Consider the following 25757-nt stretch of genomic DNA (forward strand, 5'->3'; position numbering starts at 1 on the left):
GTACAATTTTTCGGACTGTAGTTTTCAGATAAAGTATTTTTCGTCGATTATATCATATTTTCGAAGTTCTTTATAGAAAAATAGACTTACGAATACACGAGCGGTGATACGGACGGTGCAGAAAAATCTTTACCAGAGGCAGAAGACTTGAGAGCTTTATTTGATAATTACCTTTCAGTTTGGTATATGTCGGAGTTCAATGTCAGAAAAAAAAAATACAAAAAAATAAATAAAATCCCTACCTACCTACCCACCAAAATTTACCTGGGTCGGGTTATGCCAAACAAACAATTTTTTAAGGATGGCCTTAACAGTATGATATGGAGACAGCTCTTCACTTACAAAATGTACAACTCCCATCACTCAACACAATCATGTTGTGTAAAAATTGCTTTTAGTGTGCAGGGGGTTTTCTGCTATGTAAATCCCAAAGATCCCAAAGCAAACCGACCCGATCCCAAACCAAAATTATTTAAAAAAAATCAAATTTCCTATATGAAAAACAAATTTATTTAGAAAGAAGTCTCTTATGACTATTTGACTCTATTTCTCAACTTTATTTTTTAAACATCCTAAAAAATATATAACTTTAATTAATGATGAATTGTGTCAATATTTGTTGATTAAAAGTCCAATTTGACCCTTTTTGTCGATAAATAACTCCCAAATTTGCCACTTTTATCCCAATTTGACCTGACACTTTTTTCCAAAATGGCTAGAAATACCCTTGGAGTGCCATATTATTAAGTATTCTGCTTACTGGAATGTCATTAAAATTTAATCCATGCTTGATTTAGCTGTGGCTCTTTAACAGGTCACTGGAAATTACTCATGTATTGATACATTATATTGAAAAACAACTGTTCATGCCAAAAGTAACAGTTGATTCTAACATCTTTAAAAAGCCTCAACATAACAGTATTTGCTACAAGACATTAACCGGTCACATGGGAATTCATAAGTCTTGGATCTTTATCAAAGTTGCAATGTGTGATGTCAATTTTCACTATGACCAAGCTTCTTTCCAATACATGTACAATATATATATATACCCATAAATGGTAGGTAAGAATTAGATACATGTATAGCCTTAACCTCTCATAAAAGCCTTATTAAAACTGTGCACAATTACTCACATTATTGTGTGCAGAAATGACACACCCTGGGTTTACTGGAATGGGGGCATCCATGACAACCCCTGGGTTTACTGGAATGGGGGCTGCCATGACACACCCTGGGTTTACTGGAATGGGGGCTGCCATGACAACCCCTTGGTTTACTGGAATGCAGGCTGCCATGACACCCCCTGGGTTTACTGGAATGGGGGCTGCCATGACACCCCCTGGGTTTACTGGAATGGGGGCTGCCATGACACCCCCTGGGTTTACTGGAATGGGGGCTGCCATGACACCCCCTGGGTTTACTGGAATGGGGGCTGCCATGACACCCCCTGGGTTTACTGGAATGGGGGCTGCCATGACACCCCCTGGGTTTACTGGAATGGGGGCTGCCATGACACACCCTTGGTTTACTGGAATGGGGGCTGCCATGACACCCCCTGGGTTTACTGGAATGGGGGCTGCCATGACACCCCCTGGGTTTACTGGAATGGGGGCTGCAATGACACCCCCTGGGTTTACTGGAATGGGGGCTGCCATGACACCCCCTGGGTTTACTGGAATGGGGGCTGCCATGACACTCCCTGGGTTTACTGGAATGGGGGCTGCCATGACACACCCTGGGTTTACTGGAATGGGGGCTGCCATGACACACCCTGGGTTTACTGGAATGGGGGCTGCCATTTTCAGAGTGGGTTATCAGGATATAGTAAAGATGGTGAAGTCCATGCGTAGACAGGAAGTTTTCACCATTTTTATGTCCCCCACTATAGTAGTGGGGGACATATTGTTTTTGCCCAGTCTGTTGGTCTGTCTGTTGGTCTGTCTGTCTGTTTGCGCCAACTTTAACATTTTGCAATAACTTTTGCGATATTGAAGATAGCAACTTCATATTTGGCATGCATGTGTATCTCATGAAGCTGCACATTTTGAGTGGTGAAAGGTCAAGGTCATCCTTCAAGGTCAAAGGTCAAATATATGTGGCCAAAATCGCTCATTTTATTAATACTTTTGCAATATTGAAGATAGCAACTTGATATTTGGCATGCATATTTATCTCATGGAGCTGCACATTTTGAGTGGTGAAAGGTCGAGGTCATCCTTCAAGGTCAGAGGTCAAATATATGTGGCCCAAATCGCTTATTTTATAAATACTTTTGCAATATTGAAGATAGCAACTTGATATTTGGCATGCATGTGCATCTCATGGAGCTGCACATTTTGAGTGGTGAAAGGTCAAGGTCATCCTTCAAGGTCAGAGGTCAAATATATGTGGCCTTAATCGCTTATTTTATGAATACTTTTGCAATATTGAAGATAGCAACTTGATATTTGGCATGCATGTGTATCTCATGGAGCTGCACATTTTGAGCTGTTTAAGGTCAAGGTCAAGGTCATCCTTCACAAGGTCAAGGTCATCCTACAAGGTCAAACATCATATAGGGGGACATTGTGTTTCACAAACACATCTTGTTACCTTTTAATACTTGTGTTAAATTTTCAAATGACTCACTTTCCAGCCATATCAGTAAAAAAAATAAGTGTTTATTTCGTATTAAAATGCGCTTTATTTCTTGACTTACTCCTCGCGAAATTTCTTAGTGAAGCAGTAATAAGGTCATCCCATCAAGAAATATCACAGCAAGTGAAGTGGAGATCAAGAGCGAATATAAATACGAAATAAATGCTAGTAACTTTCTTGCTGATATGGCTCGAAAGTGAGCAGCATTTAAAAAATTAATACAAGTCATAAAGGTTATAAAACTGCAAAAAGAACCTTCCTCTGCATGGGGTTTCCATATTGACTATCAAGTGATTACTAGTGCTGCAACAATATACTGGTATATCAGTATATATCGCAATACGCAATCCGCATATTGTATTGCGATACGATTTTCATCATACTGGTACGAAAATTTTACAAAAATTCATTCACATTTCGTCCAGAAAAGCCATCCGAAATAACGATATCAAGGTTAACAAAGCAAAGCGGTGTAAATAAATTTTTACGTAAAAATAGCATTCTAAAAAGTGTATTATACGGAGTAGCGTTGTTACATGGGAGCATTCGTTCGATGCTTTTGAACAGATTATCGTTTAATTAATTACGCACAATTGTGAATGTTTCGTTCGATTCTGAATTGAGCATTTTTAATTTGTAATCCGAATTTCGGAAACACGCTTCCAAATTTTAAAGCTTACGCGACAATAAAAAAATAGCGTAAAAAAAAATTGCTTTATCCTTTGTCTCAATAAAAAACGCGCGGAAATTATGCAGACATGTAGAACGTCGCATGGAAAGTATGGGTGTATTTTGTGTTGTATAAAAACGGGAACATCACGTCAGGCGAATTACGCGTGTTCAGTGAAAACAAAAACGTAGGACGTTATTTCATCACATCTTTAAAAAAAGTCACAAATGCCATAATGTTTTTGATACTTAAGAAAATTTGCGAATGTTTGTGTTTCTTGTTATTCTTGAGCAGATTTATAGTAAATATTTACCAGAATTAGCTTTAAAACTGGAGTATACAGGATTTTCGGGTAATTGGCGAGTTATAATTCTGGTACAAGTTAGCAATATATTGCGATATATTGCGATACGGATTTTTGAACTGACAATATATTGCAATACGTTTTTTGGCGTATTGTTGCAGCACTAGTGATTACCCCCTTTGATTTTTAGCATGAAAAACAAGCCTAAATATATGAGGCTGGAAGAATCCCAGTATTAAATACGTAAATATGTAAACAAAATTGAATGAAAGGCTGTTGTCGGAAGCCAGTTGAGAGGAGAAAATCCGCAAACTGTATCAGGGCATCATAAACTAAGCCATTGGTACTTGTTATCGAACTGACAACATGTAACCTTGCTGGCAGTACTTCTGGTTTGCATATATGTTACTTGATGACATGAGATAGATCTTCAGTACACAGAGTAGATTGACTTTTTAAGCATTGTCAGCTAAATGCAATTTATATAGTTTTGAATGGTTCTTTAACGAGCATTGATAAGACTTAGAAAAATGGCATAAGACCCATTTTTGCATAATGTGGCAGGCTCATGTAAAGTTATTTGTTGCATTTAATCACTGGTTTTAATTTATATTGTATTTGTTGCAGAAAGAATATGTTTGATGAAAAAAAATCCTGTATCACTTCAATTGAAGATGCCCCTGTCTTACATTACATATCATAATGGATATGGATTGCTACAATACAGCAACCGATTAAATACAGGGGGTTCTTCTGCTTGATTTATCTCCCTGTCTTTCTCTATTGATTATTGTGTGCTTTCTTTGGTGTGCTCTACATGCTGATCCATTGGCCATGGTATTTCTCGGTTGTGTTTTGCTTTTAATAGACTTAGAAAGTAGGCTCACATTAGGTCTACCGTCTTTCAAATATTCTTCATCATGGCTGTATCCTTCCTTATTTGAGCATTGGTCTAGAAGTAGGAAATTGGCTTAATGCGTGTGACATAACTTTTCAAAATTTCAACAAGACCACTTAAACATTTTATTAAACATTTACTCTACCATGCAGTTGAATAATTGAGTACTTATGAGATCAAGAAGCCAATGCCTTGAATATAAACTGACAGTTCATAATCAAGTGATTGCGGAGTAATGTAGAAAATTTGCTGAAAGTTATGACAATATAAGCAGAAGTTAAATAAAACCTTTTACCTTTACTTGTTACTTGTAAACATACATTATTATAAGCAATGTTTTATCAAAGTATTTTAGTTTATATATATGATGCTTTGCAGTGTGCTCTTTAATGTTACCTGTCACCTTTAAAATTGTGCGTGTGTACCAATGTATTAAACTTAATACATGGTCCACATGTGCAGGCCTGTACCTGGCATATGTACATGTCTGTTCAAATGACCCACCCAATTGAAAAAAAATATCCTATTGTTTCTATTTCTTTATTAAAATTTGTCATGCCCCCCTTTGAAGGAGAGGGAGTATATTGTTTTGCACAAGTCGGTCAGTCCGTCTGTCTTCGGTCCATCCACCAGGTGGTTTCCGGATGATAACTCAAGAATGCTAACGCCTAGGATCATGAAACTTCATAGGTACATTGATCATGACTGGCAAATGACCCCTATTGATTTTCAGGTCACTATGTCAAAGGTCAAGGTCACAATGACTCAAACAGTAAAATTGTTTCCTGTTGATAACTCAAGAATGCTTACGCCTCGGATCATGAAACTTCATAGGTACATTGATAATGACTGGCAGATGACCCCTATTAATTTTCAGGTCACTAGGTCAAAGGTCAAGGTCACAGTGACTCGAAACAGTAAAATGGTTTCCTGATGATAACTCAAGAATAATTAGGTTAGGATCAAGAAATTTCATTGGTACATTGATCATGACTGGCAGATGACCCCTATTGATTTTCAGGTCACTAGATCAAAGGTCAAGGTCACAGTGACAAAAACGTATTCACACAATGGCTGCCACTACAACTGACAGCTCATACAGGGGTCATGCATGTTTTACAAACAGCCCTTATTTTTTTAGAAGTGTCTTATGATTATAAAATTTCATTGTTATTTCAATTACATCTTACAAATAAGATAATTTTCATATGATTTTGTTATTAAAATTTGATTTTTTACAAAAAGTTATATTGATTAAGGTTTTTTACTTATCGGTGTATTTTACGGGGGATAAATTCCCAGTCTGGAAAGTGCATTTTTAATTTCCCTAAATGACCAGCAAAAAAGGCCTGATATGAAAAAGCAGTAGTACGATGTGATTTGTGGTTACATAATTGCAGGTGTCCCCTCCACCTTGGGAGTTATGGCCCCTAAGCAGCCCCTAGTCTCCTCCTCTAACGTCATTCCAGCCAGTCAGCTCCCTCCCTCCGGAAAATATGAGTAAGTTCAGTTGCTTGTACTTTCCCGCTCAGATACTCACGTTGATGTGTTTGTAGTCCTTTACAAAATAAAATTAAAATACACCTTGATTAATAGATTCAAGTTTAAAAGGCTTCACGCCTCGGTACTGATGAGCAGCAACCTGAACAGCATGCAAGTTACATACAGGCTGTTCTGTATTAAAGTTACATACAGGCTGTTCTGTATTCAAGTTACATACAGGCTGTACTGTATTCAAGTTACATACAGGCTGTTCTGTATTCAAGTTACATACAGGCTGTTCTGTATTCAAGTTACATACAGGCTGTTCTGTATTCAAGTTACATGCAGGCTGTTCTGTATTTTTGGTCGTTGCACTAATCACTTTTCACTCATTTATCATTTTAACTTGGCTTCTAAGTGGGAAAGGGTTTAGTCATCTACCTCTATTGGGGATAGATGAGAAATTTTTTTGCTTAATTGTATGGTGTGCTGTTTGATTTTTGTGTAAATGTACAGCTACCGCCTTCTTGAAAATATTATTATATTATGTTGTTGAATCATTCACCAAGTCTGTTCTGTAATTTACACCTGATACAATGAAGCTTAAAGAGGTGTTGGATAATAATATTAGGAAGCAAACAACCATAATGTGATAGACAATGCATAGAATTTTCGATACAAACACAACATCGGGACACAATTTTAAATTTAAGAAATTGTGAAAATCTTCCATCATTTTAAAAGCCGGATCTCGCTTGATTTCGCGGTGGTAAAATGTTAACCTACATTAACTTTTGGGCTGGGTTTATCTGCCAGTGATTTGCTGATAACATTAGTGTTTATAAACAGAAACATGTGTTTGAGCAGACAGCACTTTGGTATAGTGTTTAATCTGTATTTACATGTAAACTTGATTTAAGTCATCCGCTAGCTATTGGCTGAGAGAAGTTCATAACCTTTCGGTGTTTAGCATTTACAGGGAAATTTGAATTTCAAGCAGACAACAAAAAACTTTTCTGTAAGTCAATAACTATATAACTTACAACCACCAAATTACACATACATATTGTTTGTATACTAAAGTATATGTATGCCATATTTCATCGGAAAATATTAAATACAAACTTAAATATTTTGAAAATAATCATATTTGTTTTCTGCTGTTTACACACCAGTGTACAACTGAAAAGTAGACATTGTTTGAGCTTGTGGCTCTTTTATACTGCTTGTCTGGTGTTTAAAATAAATTCAAAACAATTGTATCCATTTCTTCGCAAAAATGCACATTTTGTATAAATGAGCTAGTATGCTGACAACATAAAAGTATAAGAAAAAAATGATGCAATTACAGTACAAAATACGTACAGCTTTAAAAATTAATTATTTACATTCATGAGTTTGCCTGTTAAAAAACTAAATGTCAATAACATTTTAAAATGTGCATTGACACTGTGATGGTATCAATGCCTGTATTTTTTTGCTGCCAGGTTTCTGGACCCCCTGAACCTGCGCGGGCGCAGCTCAGATCCTGTCCGTGTGAAGGAGGAACCCAAGGATGCCTTCAACCCTTCCTGCCAGTACTCCAAGCCAACACCACCACCACAACAGCCTGTGCAATTAGTATGGCCTTGCTCAGTTTGTAGTCCTTACAGGCAATGTTTAAACCTGCTCAGTTTGTAGTCCTTACAGGCAATGTTTAAACCTGCTCAGTTTGTAGTCCTTACAGGCAATGTTTAAACCTGCTCAGTTTGTAGTCCTTACAGGCAATGTTTAAACCTGCTCAGTTTGTAGTCCTTACAGGCAATGTTTAAACCTGCCTTTTTTAGTCACGTTCTGGGATTACGGCCGTTAATGCATGTGCGTAATGTTTTGTCTTAGATTAGCCTTTTCAGTCCTCACTGACTAATCAGTGACAACGATTTCTGCTAGTATAGTATATCTCGTTGAAAGTTAGTCTTTTTTTATAGAAAATCTAGTTATAGCCAAAAGTGTTCCTGATTAGCCTGTCCGGACTGCTTAGGCTAATTTTGGGTGACACTTAAAGCTGATGTATCTAGTGGATAGCATTAAACCCTTGCAGGCATTGAAGAATCCACTGGACCGCTTGCATATGCGAGTGAAGTTGACGGTCGGGCGAGAAAAGTTTGTTAAATACTCGACCGATCGGGCGAGGTCTGTTTTTCAAGTTGAGAAATATAAATTCAGTTCTAAAACGCCTGCCACATCGGTACAAATTGCGAACAATTTTGCGAACGAACAAAAAATAGGTTTAGTACACAATAAAACTGCACATTCGTTATGACAATGAAAAATGACGTCACGGGCACAGTAAAAATAATTCTTGAAATCTGCTGTGCTCTTTTCGTGTCAGTGCTCTTAGCTAATCGATTAAAAGTGAAAAAAAAACAGTTAAATATATTGGTCATTCCGTGAAGAATAAAATTTCATTTTAATGTAAATATCAATAAAAAATAATACATAACTGGTTAATTATAATATTTCTTATATTTAATTAAAAATAAACAGAAAAAATAATTATTAATAAACAGAATAATTCGTGATCAGAAGCCTTAGCCAAAATTTACCATATTGTAACCATTTTTTAATCAAGCGTGTCTTTCAGTAAAAGTTCGTCTGAAATATTAAAAAACTCAACATGGAAAAGGGCTCTATTTTTAAAAATCTGCAGGGTGGTGGAGACAGGGAACAGAAAGAAAGGTCATCAAAACGAGAAGCGGAAAGTATTGAGAAAAGGAAACAGGTGCAGAAAACATAAGGTAAGCAAATAATATCCATCAGATAATGTAGTTAATTTGTTTGCAGTTTAGTGTCCATATGTTACGTAGGTTAAAAAGGTTCTGGTTGATCATAACTATAAATATAGATGTATATTTTAAATGCAGGGCAAGTAGATTAAAGTGAAGGGCGAGTGGATTGTCAGGCCTACTAGCCCTGCAGGGCGAGTGGCTCTGCAAAAATTCTTCAATGCCTGCCTTGTGTATTGGCACTCTGCTGGTCGTTGTCTCGGTATCGTAAACCTTATCAGCTGATTGCTATTACACTGATGCTGAGAACAATTGTAATTTACAATTACTCAGCAGAGGCAAAAGATGATATGAAAAGAAATTTCATGGTGGACACTATACACAGTTGCATACATTTCTAGACTGGGCCTTTACATCTCAAATATCTAATTCCACATAGAAAATCCACAGTGCAGTGCTCTAGATTTTAGGGCTGCAAAAAAAGGGTTAAACTAGGCTATGCTTTGCCCAGCCTTCAATCAACCGATACTTCAAGCAAGCCTGAATTCTGACATGAGCCGCTTTGACTGAAAATGGTTTTGCTCTATATTCAGCCTGTGTCGCTCAAGACAAGCTTGCAAAGTCTAGTCTAGAGCTATCCTGTCCATATAGGAGACCAAGAACATTTTGTTTCTTTTTAGGGTAGCTTCTGAACATTCACCGGCTGCATATGGCATAAAACCTGCATATGGCATAAACCTGCATATGGCATGAAACCCATTTCCCATGACATGGCTCATGTTATTGCTTGAGCTCAAGACAGAGGATATGATTCTTGATAAGACTTTTAACTGATTTCTTGCGTTTTGTATGCAAAATATATTTATTATGTATAATTACTGTTAAGCTAAAATATTCTTTTTATGTCCCCCACCACTATAGTGGGGGACATATTGTTTTTGCCCTGTCTGTTGGTTTGTTTGTTTGTTTGTTTGTGTGTTTGCGTCAAACTTTAACATTTGCCATAACTTTTGCAATATTGAAGATAGCAACTTGATATTTGGCATGCATGTGTATCTCATGGAGCTGCACATTTTGAGTGGTGAAAGGTCAAGATCATCCTTCAAGGTCAAAGGTCAAATATATAGCTTCAAAGTGGCGCAGAAGAGGACATAGTGTTTCTAACAAACACATTTCTTGTTTTAGATTATTTTTTAAATGTTAACAAAGAATATTGATCATTAGTAATTGATCTTCTTTACATGTTTTTCTACATGTGAACTCCTCTTTTTTATAAAGTATACCCACCACATGCCATAGCATCATTTTTAACACTTAACCACTTAGATAATTGTGCATTTTGATGCAATTGTAGTCCCTAAGAAAATCAAACTTTATGTAAGACTTTTCTCTTTTTAAATTTTAAAGGCTTCATTTCCACCTATAAGACACTGATAAGCAGCAAACAACATAAAATCTGAACAGACTTTGATTGACTCATAGGCTGTTCTGGTTTTATACTCGTTGAAAATTCCACTTTAACTTTGCTTCTGAGAGGAAATGTTTACAGTCTCGCTTTGTGCAGGTTCCGACGACCTCCATGACCTCGCCTATCAGCAGCACACTGCGGTCCCCAGCGCACACGCCAAGTCCAAGCCACTCGGATGGCAGTGTCCATGTGTCAAGGTCATCCATATCACCTGCCGTACCTGACATCAATGTAAGAATTGTTGGGGTCTGGGTCGCCTATGGGTTTATTGTACACAAACGCATTTATTATTGTCCCATACCGGTTTCACTGGAGGGGACTTATGGTTTGCGCTCTGTGTGTCTCTCTGTCTGTCTGTCTGTCTGTCTGTCTGTCAGTCCGTCAGTCACACTTTTCTGGATCCTGCTATAACTTTAAAAGTTCTTCATATTTTTGCATGAAACTTAAAACATGGATAGATGGCAATATGGACATTATGCACATCCTTTCATTTTGTTCCTACATCAAAAATTCTGGTTGCTATGGCAACAAATATATTTTATGCAAAAATCTGACAATGGTGGAGCTGGTGGGGGACATATATTGCTTGGCTATTAACTTGAAGACATTTTTATATGACACTATTATTATTTTTTTACCGAAACAAATTTGATTACAACAGGTTTGAAAACGCTGTGTTGCATTTGCTTTCAGGAGCCAGCACCTGATGTGGCATATTGTAATGTTGCTAAAATACTGTAACTTTGCCAGTTCACTTTGTGTGTGTCGCATGATCAGGAGATATATTGATTTTGGTCTGTGTGTCGGTCGGTCGGTCTGACTGTCTGTCTGTCTGTCTGTCTGTCTGTCTGCTGTCTGTCTGTCTGTCTGTCTGTCTGTCTGTCTGTCTGTCTGTCTGTCTGTCTGTCTGTCTGTCTGTCTGTCTGTCTGTCTGTATGTATGTATGTATGTATGTATGTATGTATGTATGTATGTATGTATGTATGTATGTATGTATGTATGTATGTATGTATGTATGTATGTATGTATGTATGTATGTATGTATGTATGTATGTATGTATGTATGTATGTATGTATGTATGTATGTATGTATGTATGTATGTATGTATGTATGTATGTATGTATGTATGTATGTGTGTGTCACTCCCAAAACTTTTACCTTGGTCATAAAATGAAAACTCTTGGGTCTATGTTCTTTAAACTTCACATGTGCATGCATCTCTTTGAGATCAACAATCAAACATGGTTTGAGGTCACTAGGTCAAAGGTTAAGGTCACTGTGACCTTTACATTCAAAATAGAACCTTGTTTTTCAAATAAGTGGAGTTTTTAGACAAACGTCAAATATGGGGGCATTTGTGGCCTATGGACACATGTCTTGTTTCATAAGAAATATTTACAGGCGATCATATTGCATAAACAGGTATTATAACTTATCCTTTACTAATGATCTTTGCTAATAGAATAAATGAATATGGCTCCTCATTTCAAGAATAAACAAGGATGACTCCACATTTTGGCACATTCTGTTATCCAGATAGTGATGAGATACCACAAATTGATATTGGGGTATTTATTCTGGTATTCATGGATGTCTCTTGTTTAAAGGTCACAGGTGAGTGTCCAAGGTCCTTCATATTTTCATTGAACAAATGAAAATCCCCTGTATCCATTTATGAGAGACCACTCTCGATTCTGACACTATTTCATGTACAAGTGACATTTTCTTCAAATCGAAGAATATAATATTTGCACATTGTTGGCAACAAATAAAAATGTGTGCATAAATGCATAATCTTTTGCTCACATTTGACATGGCAGGTGATGGACAATGACCGTAACGAGCTTCTATCTGGCCTGATCCATCCGGGTGGGCAGCAGCGAATCAGTGAGTTCAACCTACAGAGAGGTCACGACCCCAACGACCCCTCCGAGGACTACTGCGGGGTGTGTCACAACGGCGGTGACCTGCTGTGCTGTGACAGGTGCCCCAAAGTATTCCATCTTCCCTGCCACTGTCCACCTATCAACAGCAATCTCTCATCCAGGTATGCAGTTCCTGGGTTTTATTAACATACATGGTAGTTACGGCTAAATGTACCTATGGTAATGAAACTTCAAACTGCCCTTCAACTGTCCTCCATCAACAGCCATCAATCTGTCATCCAGGTATGCAGCTCCCATGTTTTATGAACAAAGATTGACTAAAAATAATTTATAAATATGGAGTTGTTTCACTCAAATAGTAAGCTTACTTTTTGAAGTGTTTAATGGGCATATTTCTGCTCAATTAAAGGTCAAAGTTATAGGTCTTGGTCAGTGACCTTGCATGATGATCCCACAAACATGTGTGAAGTGTCCATTAGATATAATTAGTTTTGGTAGTGAGAATGATATGTTCTTGTGGCATTTAAACTTCAACCTGAACTGCAACTGTTCCCCCATCAACAGCAATCTTTCATCGAGGTATGCAGCTCCCATGTTTTGGTGTTAATGTTCCCCCAAATCAGATTTAATGCTTACCAACTGACTCTGTCTGATAGGGATAGTGAAACGTTATTTCATTCAAGATTAAAAGTTCTCTGTATAATATATTTCCATAACTGTACCTGACAAATATATTCAAGTCTATATTAGATACTTCAGCTTAATTTTTTTAAGGTTTTCCATGACTGTACAATTATTAATGTTGCTGATTAAAACAATTTTTGTGAAGACTTGCGTATTAACTGTAATGGTTTAAGTACTAAATAAAATGGCCTTTGTAATATAATGTTTATGGAATACTTTTTGTGTCAATATGTGTCATTACCAGATTACTTATTCATGAGTGTTGTATGCTGGGCATATTTGCCTGAAAGCATTTTAACTAGGCAAAAGCTGCATATGTAGGATTGTATGGACTGTTATTCTTTGTACAGACCTTATACAAGTAACCTGCTCTAAATCTTGGCATAAATTGCAAAAAATATTTAAGTAGCTCTAAATATTATTCATTTTGTGTAAACTGAATTTGCAAGTTCTCTGAAAAAAGATGTTATAACACAAATTATTATATTTGTGTTAAATGTTTGGCATAATTGCCTTCATAAACAGTTGTTGCTATAAATTGTAAATTTAAGTGCAACTTAATCAACTAAAGGTATTAGCATCATATATAATACTTATTCGCATCCCAATAGACTGACATTATAAGGCAATCATGTTAGATACATTTAAGCAAAACTTAAATCATTGGCAGTTATATGCAGCGCTTTTGTCAGACTTGTTTAAGATTGTTGCGCACTGACCCATATCGTCAAGCAAAGTGAAGTTGTTGCTATCAGGAGATTGATTTTCTATTTTTTCGGCAACTGATAGCAGTACAAAAAAGGATTTTTCTTTTTTCATAAAGAGTGGTTCTTGAAACAAATAATTATCATCACTAGCTTATAAGGTATAAGTATAAATTTATTTAAAATAGATACGATTTAGTATTTTGAGTATTTAAGATTCACTTGAGCTAATGAAGGTTGCTAATGCTGATTTCTTGTTTAATTTAGGAGAGGCATCAAACAAAAGTCCTATACGTTTGCGTTATTACATCCACTTGCGGAAGCGATATGGTACTCCTGTTTTGTGCTTAGATGTTTAGTTGTATATATCCATGAACACATTGCATGTATGATTTCAAACTGACAAAATTAAAAATTATGATGGAAAAGAGATTCGCATCCGTTGAGAATCTAAACGGGCAGATACGCCCAAAATAAATTTTAAATAATACTGTTTAATACAATTTATTACCGCCTTGATAGTTTATAAGTATTTGTACTCGTAAATGTGTATTTTATGTTATTTAATATTGTGTTGTTATACCTAGTTACGTGACAGAAAAAATGTATATACTTTAGTATGAAGACGATGTACTTGTGTATAAGTCGGAATAAACTGTCTGTCTGTCTGTCTGTCTGTCTGTCTGTCTGTCTGTCATATCTCCCTTACAGCCTTTAAATTTAATCGGATATAACAGCTTTAAATTAATAACAATAACTATGAATATGAACGTAAATATCTGAATGAAAATAGGTTTTAACAATTAAATAAAAATAATTTTCCTCTTGCGTGTTTATATACTGCATCAATTCTGTTTTAATCTAGTATGTAAATGCATTTTACTTATTGCTTAATAGCAGAACAATAATCACATCTTGAATAAATTCAAAATATTATTCATAAAAATTAATACAAACATAGCAATCGACTTTAAAGTTGTAATGGGACCGGTAAACAATTAAAACTGGTACCATTGTTACAAGTTTAAGGACTAACCCGCTAATTATCAATTGTGTTTATCTTTATTGCTTCATTACATCATTTCATAGACATCATTCCTTATGTCTAGTTCATTTTAAAAAAGGTAATAAAGAACTTAGAAGTTTTAATCATTCCTTTACATTATATTATAAAGAATGATTATTCATATAAGAAAAAAATCCTGCTTGAGCAAAGCAATGATTCTGTATTTAAACTCACATACATTTGCTAAAAAATTAGTTATATTCAAAGTTTGAAAATCCTTATTTGCTTGTAAGTATTGAACATCGCCAGCCCAATTTATGCATCCTTTAAAAAAAATCATCTTATGTTTGAATGCTAAGAGCTTGTACTATGGTATTTTTTATTTATGTGTTATACCACTATTTAGAATATTCGTACATATATTTACATATATAGGTTATCTGCCTAACTCTACATATATTGCAGTATTACGTTTGTATATTTTTACTTTAATATGAAACAATATTTTGCCAAAAATTGAACAAATGCGTTTAATATTTTGTAATTTTTTCAAACTCCAATATTTTAGAGGCATAACATAAAACAGACTTAACAAAAGAATAAAACAACTGAACGAACTTATTTCGGCTTCAAATCATACTGTTGACATTCGTAAAGTAAACTAAATATAGCCTTAGGGCTTTTCTGATGTTATTGGTTTAAAGTGAAAGTAACATGGTCATTAATGGAAGTGTAATTATAATTTAACTTATGGACCATTTTGATGTTTTGACCATACTATATATCGGATTTTACCGTATTTACGTAACACATCATCTTTGTATTCAAAGTCACATTTAGCCTCCAATAAGTAAACTACAGGTAATGTTTATCTCAATGGTTCTGTATCTGTGATGGTGATTTACCATCATGACCTTCTCATTCGAAAATAACAATAAAACTAGTATTGTGGAATCTCTATTTATTCCAGAAAGAGTACTTTCTTGTTCACAAAATTTAAAATTGTCTACAGACTGTGAGAAATGTAATCAAGGACATTACCATCCTCTTTTGAGAGCAATATCTTAATTGTCCTATTAAGAAAGGAAGTACATGACTTAACACATGTTTAACAATTATTATGCATATTTTTAATTATTCTAAATCATTTAATGTGCATACCAGATTTTTCATGTTAAGCCATAATTGTCTACGACATATACGCCTATATCAAAACATGTAAGCAGATGAACAAAATAACATGAAAACGTGTGTTTTCGTTAAAATACTGCAACATAATCAACATCAATATATGAAAAGAATCAACACTTAAACATGTTTATCTAAATCTAAAAAACCTAAAATACTATTACAGGCAGCAAAATCAAGGAGTAAAATCAGAATACTTTCAATAAAATATTCATGTGAAAAATCACTGCCTATCGCTTTATTACGTTGTTTTAAACGTTTCAGTGAATCCATAACTTCATTTGCCGTTATCGGTTGATCTAGTTCAATGTAAAATTGTCACCGTTAAAAGTATTATATGAACTGATTTCTTCAGCTTCAGCGTTAAACCAAGTAGCAGTAGCGTTACTCAAGCTTTCAAAATAATCATGAATTGAATTACACAATGTTATTGCCATTTTTTTTCTAAATTAAAATATTTCCGAAATTCATATTTACTTTTTACTTTTCAACGTTCCTTAATTTTTCGTTGAAATGTAATGTGTCTGACTTTTTATTACCGGTAGTTGATTATCATGTCGACAAAACGCCATTGAAATCAGGCTAATTCAAATTAAAACACTGTTTAGCGTGAAGGTATTGATTTCGATCAATTATACACTCATGATCGAACCAATCAACGTGTTTTATCTAACTGTAAACATCGAACGATACTTTTGAAAACAACGGGTCCCTAAAGTTTTGGATCGTTTTTAACTTTCTACAGCAAGTTTTAATGACAGTTTACTCGAACATTCAAATTGATATTTAACATAAGTGAGAGTATCGTAACTCGGCTTCTAAATATTATAACTGAGTGTAAATTGAATTGGGAATGATCGCTCTTCAAATACATACAGAAATATATCGGGTTTGCACACAAAAAAGCACAAATACGTAATGTGCTTACATTTCTTTTGGTATATTTAAAGTGCTGAACGTTTGCGTGTAATGTCATTTTCCTCAATACTACCTTTATGTGATTAGTTTAATACTATGTGCTTGCAGCTAGTTTCATATTGCTCATGCATTCTGAACACCTACAATATGCCTATTTATCTAAGGTTCAAAAAATAAAACTTATAATCTGATTTTATCTTGTTTTTTCTATAACCGTCCACTATTGACAAAAATTGTAGAAAACCATACCAAATAAGTTCTCTCTTTTCAAATACATTCAAACATATATCGAGTTCGTAAAATAAAAGCGCTAAATCATGTAAAACGTTCTGTGCGCCTGTGGTTCAATACCGCTCGCTTTTCAAATGCATTCAAAATTATATCGGGTTCGTAAAAAAAGCGTCAAATTGATAGCGCTTCGATATGAAATCGCTTTAAATACCAAAAGTCATGCATAACTCGCAGGTGAATTACACGCTCATTACACCGACAACAATGAAGCCAATTTATTAACAGGCACCAGGTGAAAACCAATAACTAACACCCTTACACCTGGACTATCGACTTGACCTCAACTTGACCCGCTCCTAACAAAATGGCCGCAACACTATCGACTTGACCCGCACCTCAGAGCACCTCAGCACCTCAGGGCACCACCGGCACCACACCGCACCTAACACAATGGCGCTGAAATTCTTCATTCCCTATCTACTAGTACACTATTCGCGCGATATCATATGTTTACATATCAAATTGCGCGAATAGTGTACTGGTACATGAGTATTCACTTTGGCGAGCGCACCTAATATATTTACCTATTAACAAAAAAACTGCATAAGCAGTGCTTATTGTGGGTGAAGAAACATATAGTGATGTTGATTTATTGAAGAGCTGTGTGGATTATTCAACTTCGATAACAATAAGGCTGTAAACAAAACCATACCTTATTACGTATTTGATGGTGTTATGGAACTTTTTTATATTTCAAATGCTCATTGATATCGTATGGTAAACAACACTTGACATAAAATGTAATAATTGATAAATTAAATCGATACATTATATGTCACAAGCGATCCCATATAGACAGATCCTAGTCAACGTAAATCATGTAATCCAACTAGCAAATTCCCGACCACATGGATATTGAAGCCGGGCCTCTTCGGTTCTAAGGCAGACACTATAACGGGTCGCTATAAAAGCTATTTTATACGACAATGCGCAGTATAAGTGATCCTTATACCTCACCTTTTTACATCCACCCCCTTAAAATGTGAAATTGTTCAACCAACTTCCTTCTCCCATGACATCTGCGGGACGTCGTACAGACACATAACCCATGTGATGGTTATTTCCGTTGGGAGCCGATTTAACCCAGTTAAAAATATCCCGACCACATTTGGGATTGAACCCAGGCCCTCCCGGTTCAAAGGCAGACACTCAACCGCATCGCACTAGCTCATATAGTCACGGCAGTATAAGTACGTCATATGCCTCACCCTTATATATGTTCTTTATGCCCCCCTTTGAAGAAGAGCGGGTATATTGTTTTGCACATGTCGGTCGGTCGGTCCGTCGGTCAGTTAAATGGTTTCCTGAGGATAACTCAAGAATAATTAGGCCTAGGATCATGAAACTTCATAGGTACATTGATCATGACAGGCAGATGACCCTATTTGATTTCTAGGTCACTAGGTCAAAGGTCAAGGTCGCAGTGACAACAAACGTATTCACACAATGGCTGCCACTACAACTGAGAGCCCATATGGGGGGCATGCATGTTTTACGAACAGCCCTTGTTCATTTCGAGTTAGACGAGCTACGCACTTGCAGAAATAACGGCTATGAACATTGTGCAGCACTTTATTTATTGATCGCTGCCTAGACGAGTAACACAGTCACCGTGTGCACTTTTACAATGTTGAGTGAATATGATGCATGAGATAAGGGCGACAGATCAAGGATTAAACTAGGTCTAGAACTAGAACATTCCCCACTTCCTGATATATGGGGTTCCAAATGCATTGATATACATTTGTATAAAGAATAATAGGTTGGTGACATGGATGGAGAATGGTAAACTGGCAAGGCGGAGTACATTATGAGATCATCCGACGATAACCATTCTCCATCCACGTCACGAATGTCCGAATGAACATCATTGTGTTAATAGACCTGGAAAGAAACAAACAAGAATAAATTTCGATACAAGCCCGTTAAAATCGCTTAATTGCGCCTTTAGAATATCTTTCACTTTGTTTAAATTGTATAGACGAATCACTTGCATAGACTCTATTTTAGTAGTATTGTTACAAAACAATAAAAATACAATACTGATTATTGATGGTTTATTTTACATGCAATAGTTTAAAGGTAATTGAAGGAAAATGAATTCTCTTTTATTGGTGATGCTATGATGCTCTTATATATGCATTTAAAGGGACCGTCAACCACGAATGTCGAAAAAATAAATAAGTTTTTTTTTACAATTATTAGTTGATATTGATTAAAATATCACGACTGGTATATAACATTACTTGAAAAAAAGTTGTTAAGTTTTCATATTTTCATATATTCGGTAATTAAATTTTACTGGGTATGTGTAACAGGTAACTATTCCAGTTAACTATAAATAACGCAAGTAGATTGATCATCATCGTCACGTGGTAGACCATAGAATGCAAATTGTGCATGCGTATTAAGTTGTTTATATATAATATATATAATTATCAATCTACTTGCGTTATTTATAGTGTGTATATCGTTATGTCACCTATTTTCGCGATGTTCATCCGATTTCATATCGCGAAATTGTATTACCGAATATATTAAAAATATTAACTTTTTTCAAGTAATGTAATATACCAGTCGTGATATTTTAATCAATATAAACTAATAATTGTAAAAAACGGTATTTTTATTTGAACTCTTATTTTTTCGTCATTCGTGGTCGACGGTCCCTTTAAATCTGTCTTAATTCTTGGCGAAGTGTGGCTTTGTTGCTCATTAAAACCGTTTAAAACGCCGATACTTTTGTATCTTTCGAAGTCGGTGATCTCCGATTAATTTATTTGTGTTTGAAGTATTGGTGAGTCATGTCTATCAAGTGCGGTGTGTCATTATTTGTGGCATTTGATTCCTTGCAATAGACTTTCAGATGCAATTAAAAGATGTTTTCAATGTGACATTTTTCAATAGCGATCAAAGGCTTTTAATTTTGCCTGTACAACCTTAGCACGGCTCCTTGCTGACTTGCAAGACGATGATCTAAAGTGTTTAACCGTGTGGTGCGTGTTTACTAAGTAAAATAAGAGTTCTTACGATCGATGGTTTCATCGATAAAGTGTGTGACAGAACGTGGAAAAATAAAATTTCTTGAATTAGAAGAGTGCTTATAAGAACTATATTTCAGAGGACGAAGAAAACGTTAAAAGTTATATTTCAAATGTTCTTTTGCTATGTTCAAACAGCATCGTAGTATCGATTCATTTCTGTAATCCCACGTATACTTCTGATTCACTAGAGAGGATATTTGAATGTTGCACACAGATACATTTATTGATTCGGCGTGAAAACCCGAGCCACTCACAAGGGCTAATTGTTAAGGATTTCCAGAGACGTAGATAACTCTGTTATCTGCGTCTCTGGGATTTCTAAGTCTCGCCAAATAAACTTATCCGCTTTAACACTAGCCTGGTAGTCTCTATGTCAGCAACATCCGATGTGTGATACCATGAACACACATTTAATGGGTTTTTTTATGTTCCGAATTCTTTTTCGTGTGTAGGTCGCTGTTTTCTGAACGTTATCATTTCCATCTTTTGTGTCTTTAACTAATTTATAGGCTGTTAAACATTAGGCCTATACTCGACTCCAATTCAAACATTGAGCTTTCCTGACTGTACATATTATAAATATTAAATGTTTTATTATTATAAATATTAAATGTTTTATTCTTTTAACTGCACTCTCACGATCACCTTGTATATAACAAATGTACGAGTATGCTCCAGAGTGAGATTAGTACATCACATGGAAGAAGAAGAAGATGGTATGTTTATTTTGCAGTGTCGATATCATCTAGAGTTAGTGAAAAATCGCATCGTGTCATTTTCCGACACAATCTTGGCTATGATTAATTTTCCGGTTTTAACCACAAACCGCCTAATCGATTAGTTATCTATACATTACTCTGGTTAGCGAGCTTTCTCTGGTAAGCGAGCTCGTTTATCGGATCGTATGACATTTACTTTCCGCAAATATCCAACCAGAACCAGTTATAACGAGTCCCAGTAAGATAAATCCACTCCGAGTCGGTTTTTGTCAATAAATAGCCGCATAGCATAGCACGTCTGTCAGTGCAGACGAGAACTTGCTTCAACGAAAAGCGCAGCACGTGCGGATGATTAATTTGTACTGCGCATGCGCAATGAACTCTTCACTCACAATATGGCGGCTAAGTAGTATTATTTACTTCCGGTCTGTGAAGCGACGAATTTTTAATTAACCTTAGCGATCTTCTTACTTAGAAATGGCTGCGGAACAGAATGATGCATTAAACGAACATGTGAACGAAGACAGTAGGCACACAGAACGTGTCGATCTGGTTTGTTTGAAGTGTAAAACTGAGTTTTCGAAAGATAGACGTGCTAAGTTACTACATTGTTTGCACACATTTTGCGAAGCATGCCTACAGAGACACACGGACGCCCTAAGGACAGAAACGAAAGATTCAAAACAAGAAATCACAGATAATAAAACTGATCAGACAGTAAAAGATGTGACTGATGAAAACCATGAGGCGTTAAATAAAAATAAGGAAGAAGAACTAACCAAAAACGACAAAAACGACAAAGAAGAAAAACAAACTGAAAATCATCCGAATGATAAGGAGGCTTACAGTGCTTTGTCATCATCGCCCTCAACATCAAGTCCAAGTGTGAATCCACTTGAGAGAACTGAGCAAGAATCCAATAAGAACAATGATTCTGAAGGTTATTTATTTACATCTTTATTTCAACAGCACATTTCATCATTGTATATCACTATGTAAATGTCAGATGCCCAGTAATCCAGTAGATTGGTGTATAGCGGATTTTAGTGAGTAACGGATAGCTTAAACATTTTTTGCAAAATACTTTCATTTATGTTAAGATTTATAGTTTTCTAACTATTAATTGAATACAAAAAGCCTATCATTGTTAAGTCGATTCATGTTTTTGATGATGTGTGTCAATGTTTACAACTTCTTTTTTCGAAAGCAAAACAAGATCACTTTATGTACGCACCGTTTTTGTGACGACAGGCAAATGGTTTCTTGAATTTTGCAGATTTTGTTTGGTAAACATAATGTTCATTGATGTAATATTTTAGTATTATGTGTCCTTTACAAAAGTAAGAATGCTCAGAAACCAAATTGATGCGTACCATATAAAATAAGCATGTAAGCTGCAACTCAGGATTTAGTGATTAACGGACATGTGGTGACCCATATTCAGGAATGTGGGGATTGTCTCAAAATAAATATAAACTCAATTGAAGTTGTCCATGTGATAAGTGTGTGGCTATGATATTAATAATGAAAAACAATCATATTATAACGAAAAATCGATTTCTCTGAAAACATATTTTCCGCTATCAAATCTATATATAGATTCAACTCAAAATGACCCGAATATAGGGTGCATCGCTTTGAACAGCAATTACTTCATCAATTGTGCAGCGATTTCCATGAATTTGGTCTTATTAAACGCAGAAATGAATTTCCTTTCTGGAAATACACATATATTGCAATTATTTATTACAAATGCTGTGTCAAATTTCAAGAAATAACACGATACACATGTAATCCGATAAAGACCTTAGCGATCCGGTAATGGCTGAATCAGTGTACCATGGCATGTAATCCGATAAAGACCTTAGCGATCCGGTAATGGCTGAATCAGTGTACCATGCTGTAAACAAATAATATTTTTCGGAAATTTAAAACCGCTGGCATGTTTCAATAGGAAAGACATGTGTCTATCTAGGTTTAATGGTTTAATTACTGAATGCATGGTGTTTACGTTGAAATGAGATTTGTAGTCCTTATCTATCCGTTATACACCATTGGACTGTAATACCCTTTTTTTTTTAAATGCTTGAAACAACCCAATCCTAAAATGCGGCTGTATAAAAATTATTGGTTGTTACGATCCATAGATTTTTATGGAGTACTCTGAATAATAATTCCATTATGCATTTGATTTCTAAATCACTCTCGATCAAAATTTTATGCTCACATGCCGCATCCCTATTACAGTGGAACCCCTCTAAACCGGACATCACCGGGACCAAGAGGAAATTCTGGTTTAGAGAGGATTCCGGTTTAGAGGGGACATTGGCTATTTTACTTTCAGAAGCTCAATTACATAGCTGATGTGGAAAAAAACACTTTCAGCAAACTTTAATAGTTAATTTACATATAACATTTATTGATACAGCATCACATAAGAACAACATATGTCAATTAATTGATTGATTCGAAAGCAATATCATTCACAACATAAAACAAACAGTGCACCCTGAAAAACTAACAATTTCACACGTGTATGCATTTTTTAGGTGAATTTAGTTCCTTTTTACACCGTAAAACATCTTCAAACGACACAGCCACCAATTAGACACTTAAAAGTTACTTATTCCTAGTTCCTTAGCAAAGCTCCGTGCATTTTCCTGTTTGATTGGACCAGAGATCGGCAATGACTTAGCCCTTACAATACAGAACCAGTCCCATACAAGTTTGTTGATGTTTCTAATTTTCATTTCATTGTTAAACCGACTTTTGTTTGGTGAAGAGTTGTTTTCCCAAGGAGATATGTACGCAGACTTTTTTCGCACGAAAACCCGATCGTCGACTTTCTTAACCCATATTTCTCTGACAGTATCTTGAGTGTAAGTTTAGGGAACATCTCTGACTCTTTTATCAATTTGATTTTGTCTTCTAGAGACAATTCCACCCGCCTTCGCTAAGAAGGAGGTTTGGGCATTTTTAGTCTTAGTTATCTTTATTACCAATTTGAAAATCTAAATGACAGTATCTTGAGTGTAAGTTTAGGGAACATCTCTGACTCTTATCAAATTGATTTTGTCTTCTAGAGACAATTCCACGCGCCTTCGCTTAAAAGGAGGTTCGGGCATTTTTAGTCTTAGTTATCTTAATTACCAATTTGAAAATCTAAATGAATATCTAAATGCAACTGCTTCAAGAACTCTGCAAATCACCATTTTGTATGACACTTAATTAGGCTCAAATGGTCATTGTCGGCTCGGGTACTACTAGCATGTACCCCAGGTACTCTTAAGTATACTTACATGTACCCCGGGTACGGGAAATATACCTTATCGTACCTGGTCGATATTTGACTGTACCCGAGTTGTAATCCCACCTAAAATCTGATGTCATAAACGCACTACCGATTATCTTAAACAAACTTCTCTTTAAAAAAACTGCGTCAACATGCTTTGTGAGTATGAGTTTCGGTAATATAGAGGCCATTTTCCAGAACATACATGTTTATATAATTAATTTTAAAAAAATAGCCCACAACGACCGATTTAGCGTTAAATTTACCGGGTACGTTTTAGTATATTTACCGTACCCGGGGTACATGTAAGTATACTTTAGAGTACCTGGGGTACATGTAAGTAGTACCCGAGCCGAAAATGACCAATCGAGCCTTAATTAGCATTTGTAATAAACTACACAAAATATAAAGCATAATTAAAATTTAACACGGCCTTCTACATCAACAACAAAACACACTAAAGAACTCTATGTTTGTTATCAGTATTTATAATCAGTATTATCACCTCCATTGATCGATCCATAACAAGACAAGTATCTTTAAATTGGTTTGCGATTTTTACAGTTTACAAATTTTCGACCACCTTAAATAATTTCACGCGTCTTAAATCCGCTATTCGCAACTTTTCGACACTAGGTCTGAGGTGCGATAAACCGGCCCTGAGCGGTTAAGAGGGGTACGATTACATATGGAATGACCCAATTTTGATCCAAAGAATGACCGGTATTCGGAATTGAGGGGATTCCGGTCTTGAGGAGATATTTGACGCATGGTTTTATAGGGATAAAATGGGACCGGACAATTTGTCCGGTTTAGAGAGGATTCCGGTATAGAAAGGATCTGGTTTAGAGGGTTTCCACTGTAGTTTGTTCTTCTCAAATAATTTGTCAGAGACTGAAGTGATGCAAAGGGCTTTTTTCCAAAATATCTGAGGTGCTGCTTCAAAGCACAGGGGGGGGCATAGAGTTTCACAAATGTTAAGTGAGCTCTTTAAAGTAAGGTTGCAATCACGAGGCTTGATGCCATGACAATAAATGGGATTTCCCAGATTTCCCAGGGCCTCCACTGCCTGTTGAGATGCAATTTCATGGCCGTTAATCAAGGGCGCCATCTCTTTTTTATCCCCAAGCTCCGTATTGAAGCAGGGGGATAATGTGTTTATCTCCATCGTCTGTCCGTCCTGGCCACTATCTCCTCCTACACTATTAGCACTAAAACCTCGAAACTTAAACACAATGTAGCTATGAGCATATGTGCGACACTGCATTATTTGGAATTTTGATCTGACCCCTGTGTCAAAAGTGCAGTGTGTGGATATGCGACGGCCGCGGCCGCACCATTTCTAGTCATAAATTTATTTCCTGAATTATCATTCTGTATACACAAATACTGTAAACGTATAGAAATTCGTCAGAATGAAATTTCGTGGTTTAATAAAAATCAACAAATTCGTTGACACGTAATTTCGTGGATTTCAATTTTTTTGTGAATACTGACCGTACTAATATTTAAACTTTTATTAAAACAACCAAAGTAATAACGAAGCATAATCTGCTAATCTGTGTTGTCAGCAAGACTAGGGGTTAATGTGCACTGAAGCATGAAAGTGTTGCCGAATGCCAATAATTATCGAAAAGATCGATAAAGCGGCACACATGAGGGTCCCTGCTCGTTAATTACCATCAATGTTGTTTTGACAACATGTGCAATTCTCAGTGCAATTGGTCTTTTAGTAGTAACAATTACATGTAAATAATAAGGTCCCCAAAATTCATGTGTGAAAACAGTTATATCTCT

The 25757-nt window shown here is 35.8% G+C and overlaps 1 protein-coding gene across 18 annotated transcripts in view; it reads left to right on the forward strand.

Moving 5' to 3' along the window:
• Positions 1–25757, forward strand: part of LOC127832604 (transcription intermediary factor 1-alpha-like) — a 76975-nt gene that overhangs the window by 14958 nt on the left and 36260 nt on the right. For 4 of the 18 annotated variants that reach the window (XM_052358129.1, XM_052358176.1, XM_052358186.1 and 1 more), the window contains exon 1: positions 20971–21608. The exons of 5 other annotated variants lie outside the window; for them this stretch is intronic. In XM_052358129.1, coding sequence (XP_052214089.1) covers positions 21146–21608 — 463 coding nt within the window. In that variant the 5' untranslated portion in view covers positions 20971–21145. Of the gene's footprint in view, positions 1–5912; positions 6013–7481; positions 7615–10323; positions 10459–12048; positions 12276–13769; positions 13833–20970; positions 21609–25757 lie in introns of those variants that run through there. 9 more of the 18 variants (XM_052358152.1, XM_052358194.1, XM_052358245.1 and 6 more) reach the window with 5 other exon arrangements.

This window comes from Dreissena polymorpha, chromosome 1 (genome assembly GCF_020536995.1).
Source record: "Dreissena polymorpha isolate Duluth1 chromosome 1, UMN_Dpol_1.0, whole genome shotgun sequence".
Classification (NCBI taxonomy): Eukaryota; Metazoa; Mollusca; class Bivalvia; order Myida; family Dreissenidae; genus Dreissena; species Dreissena polymorpha.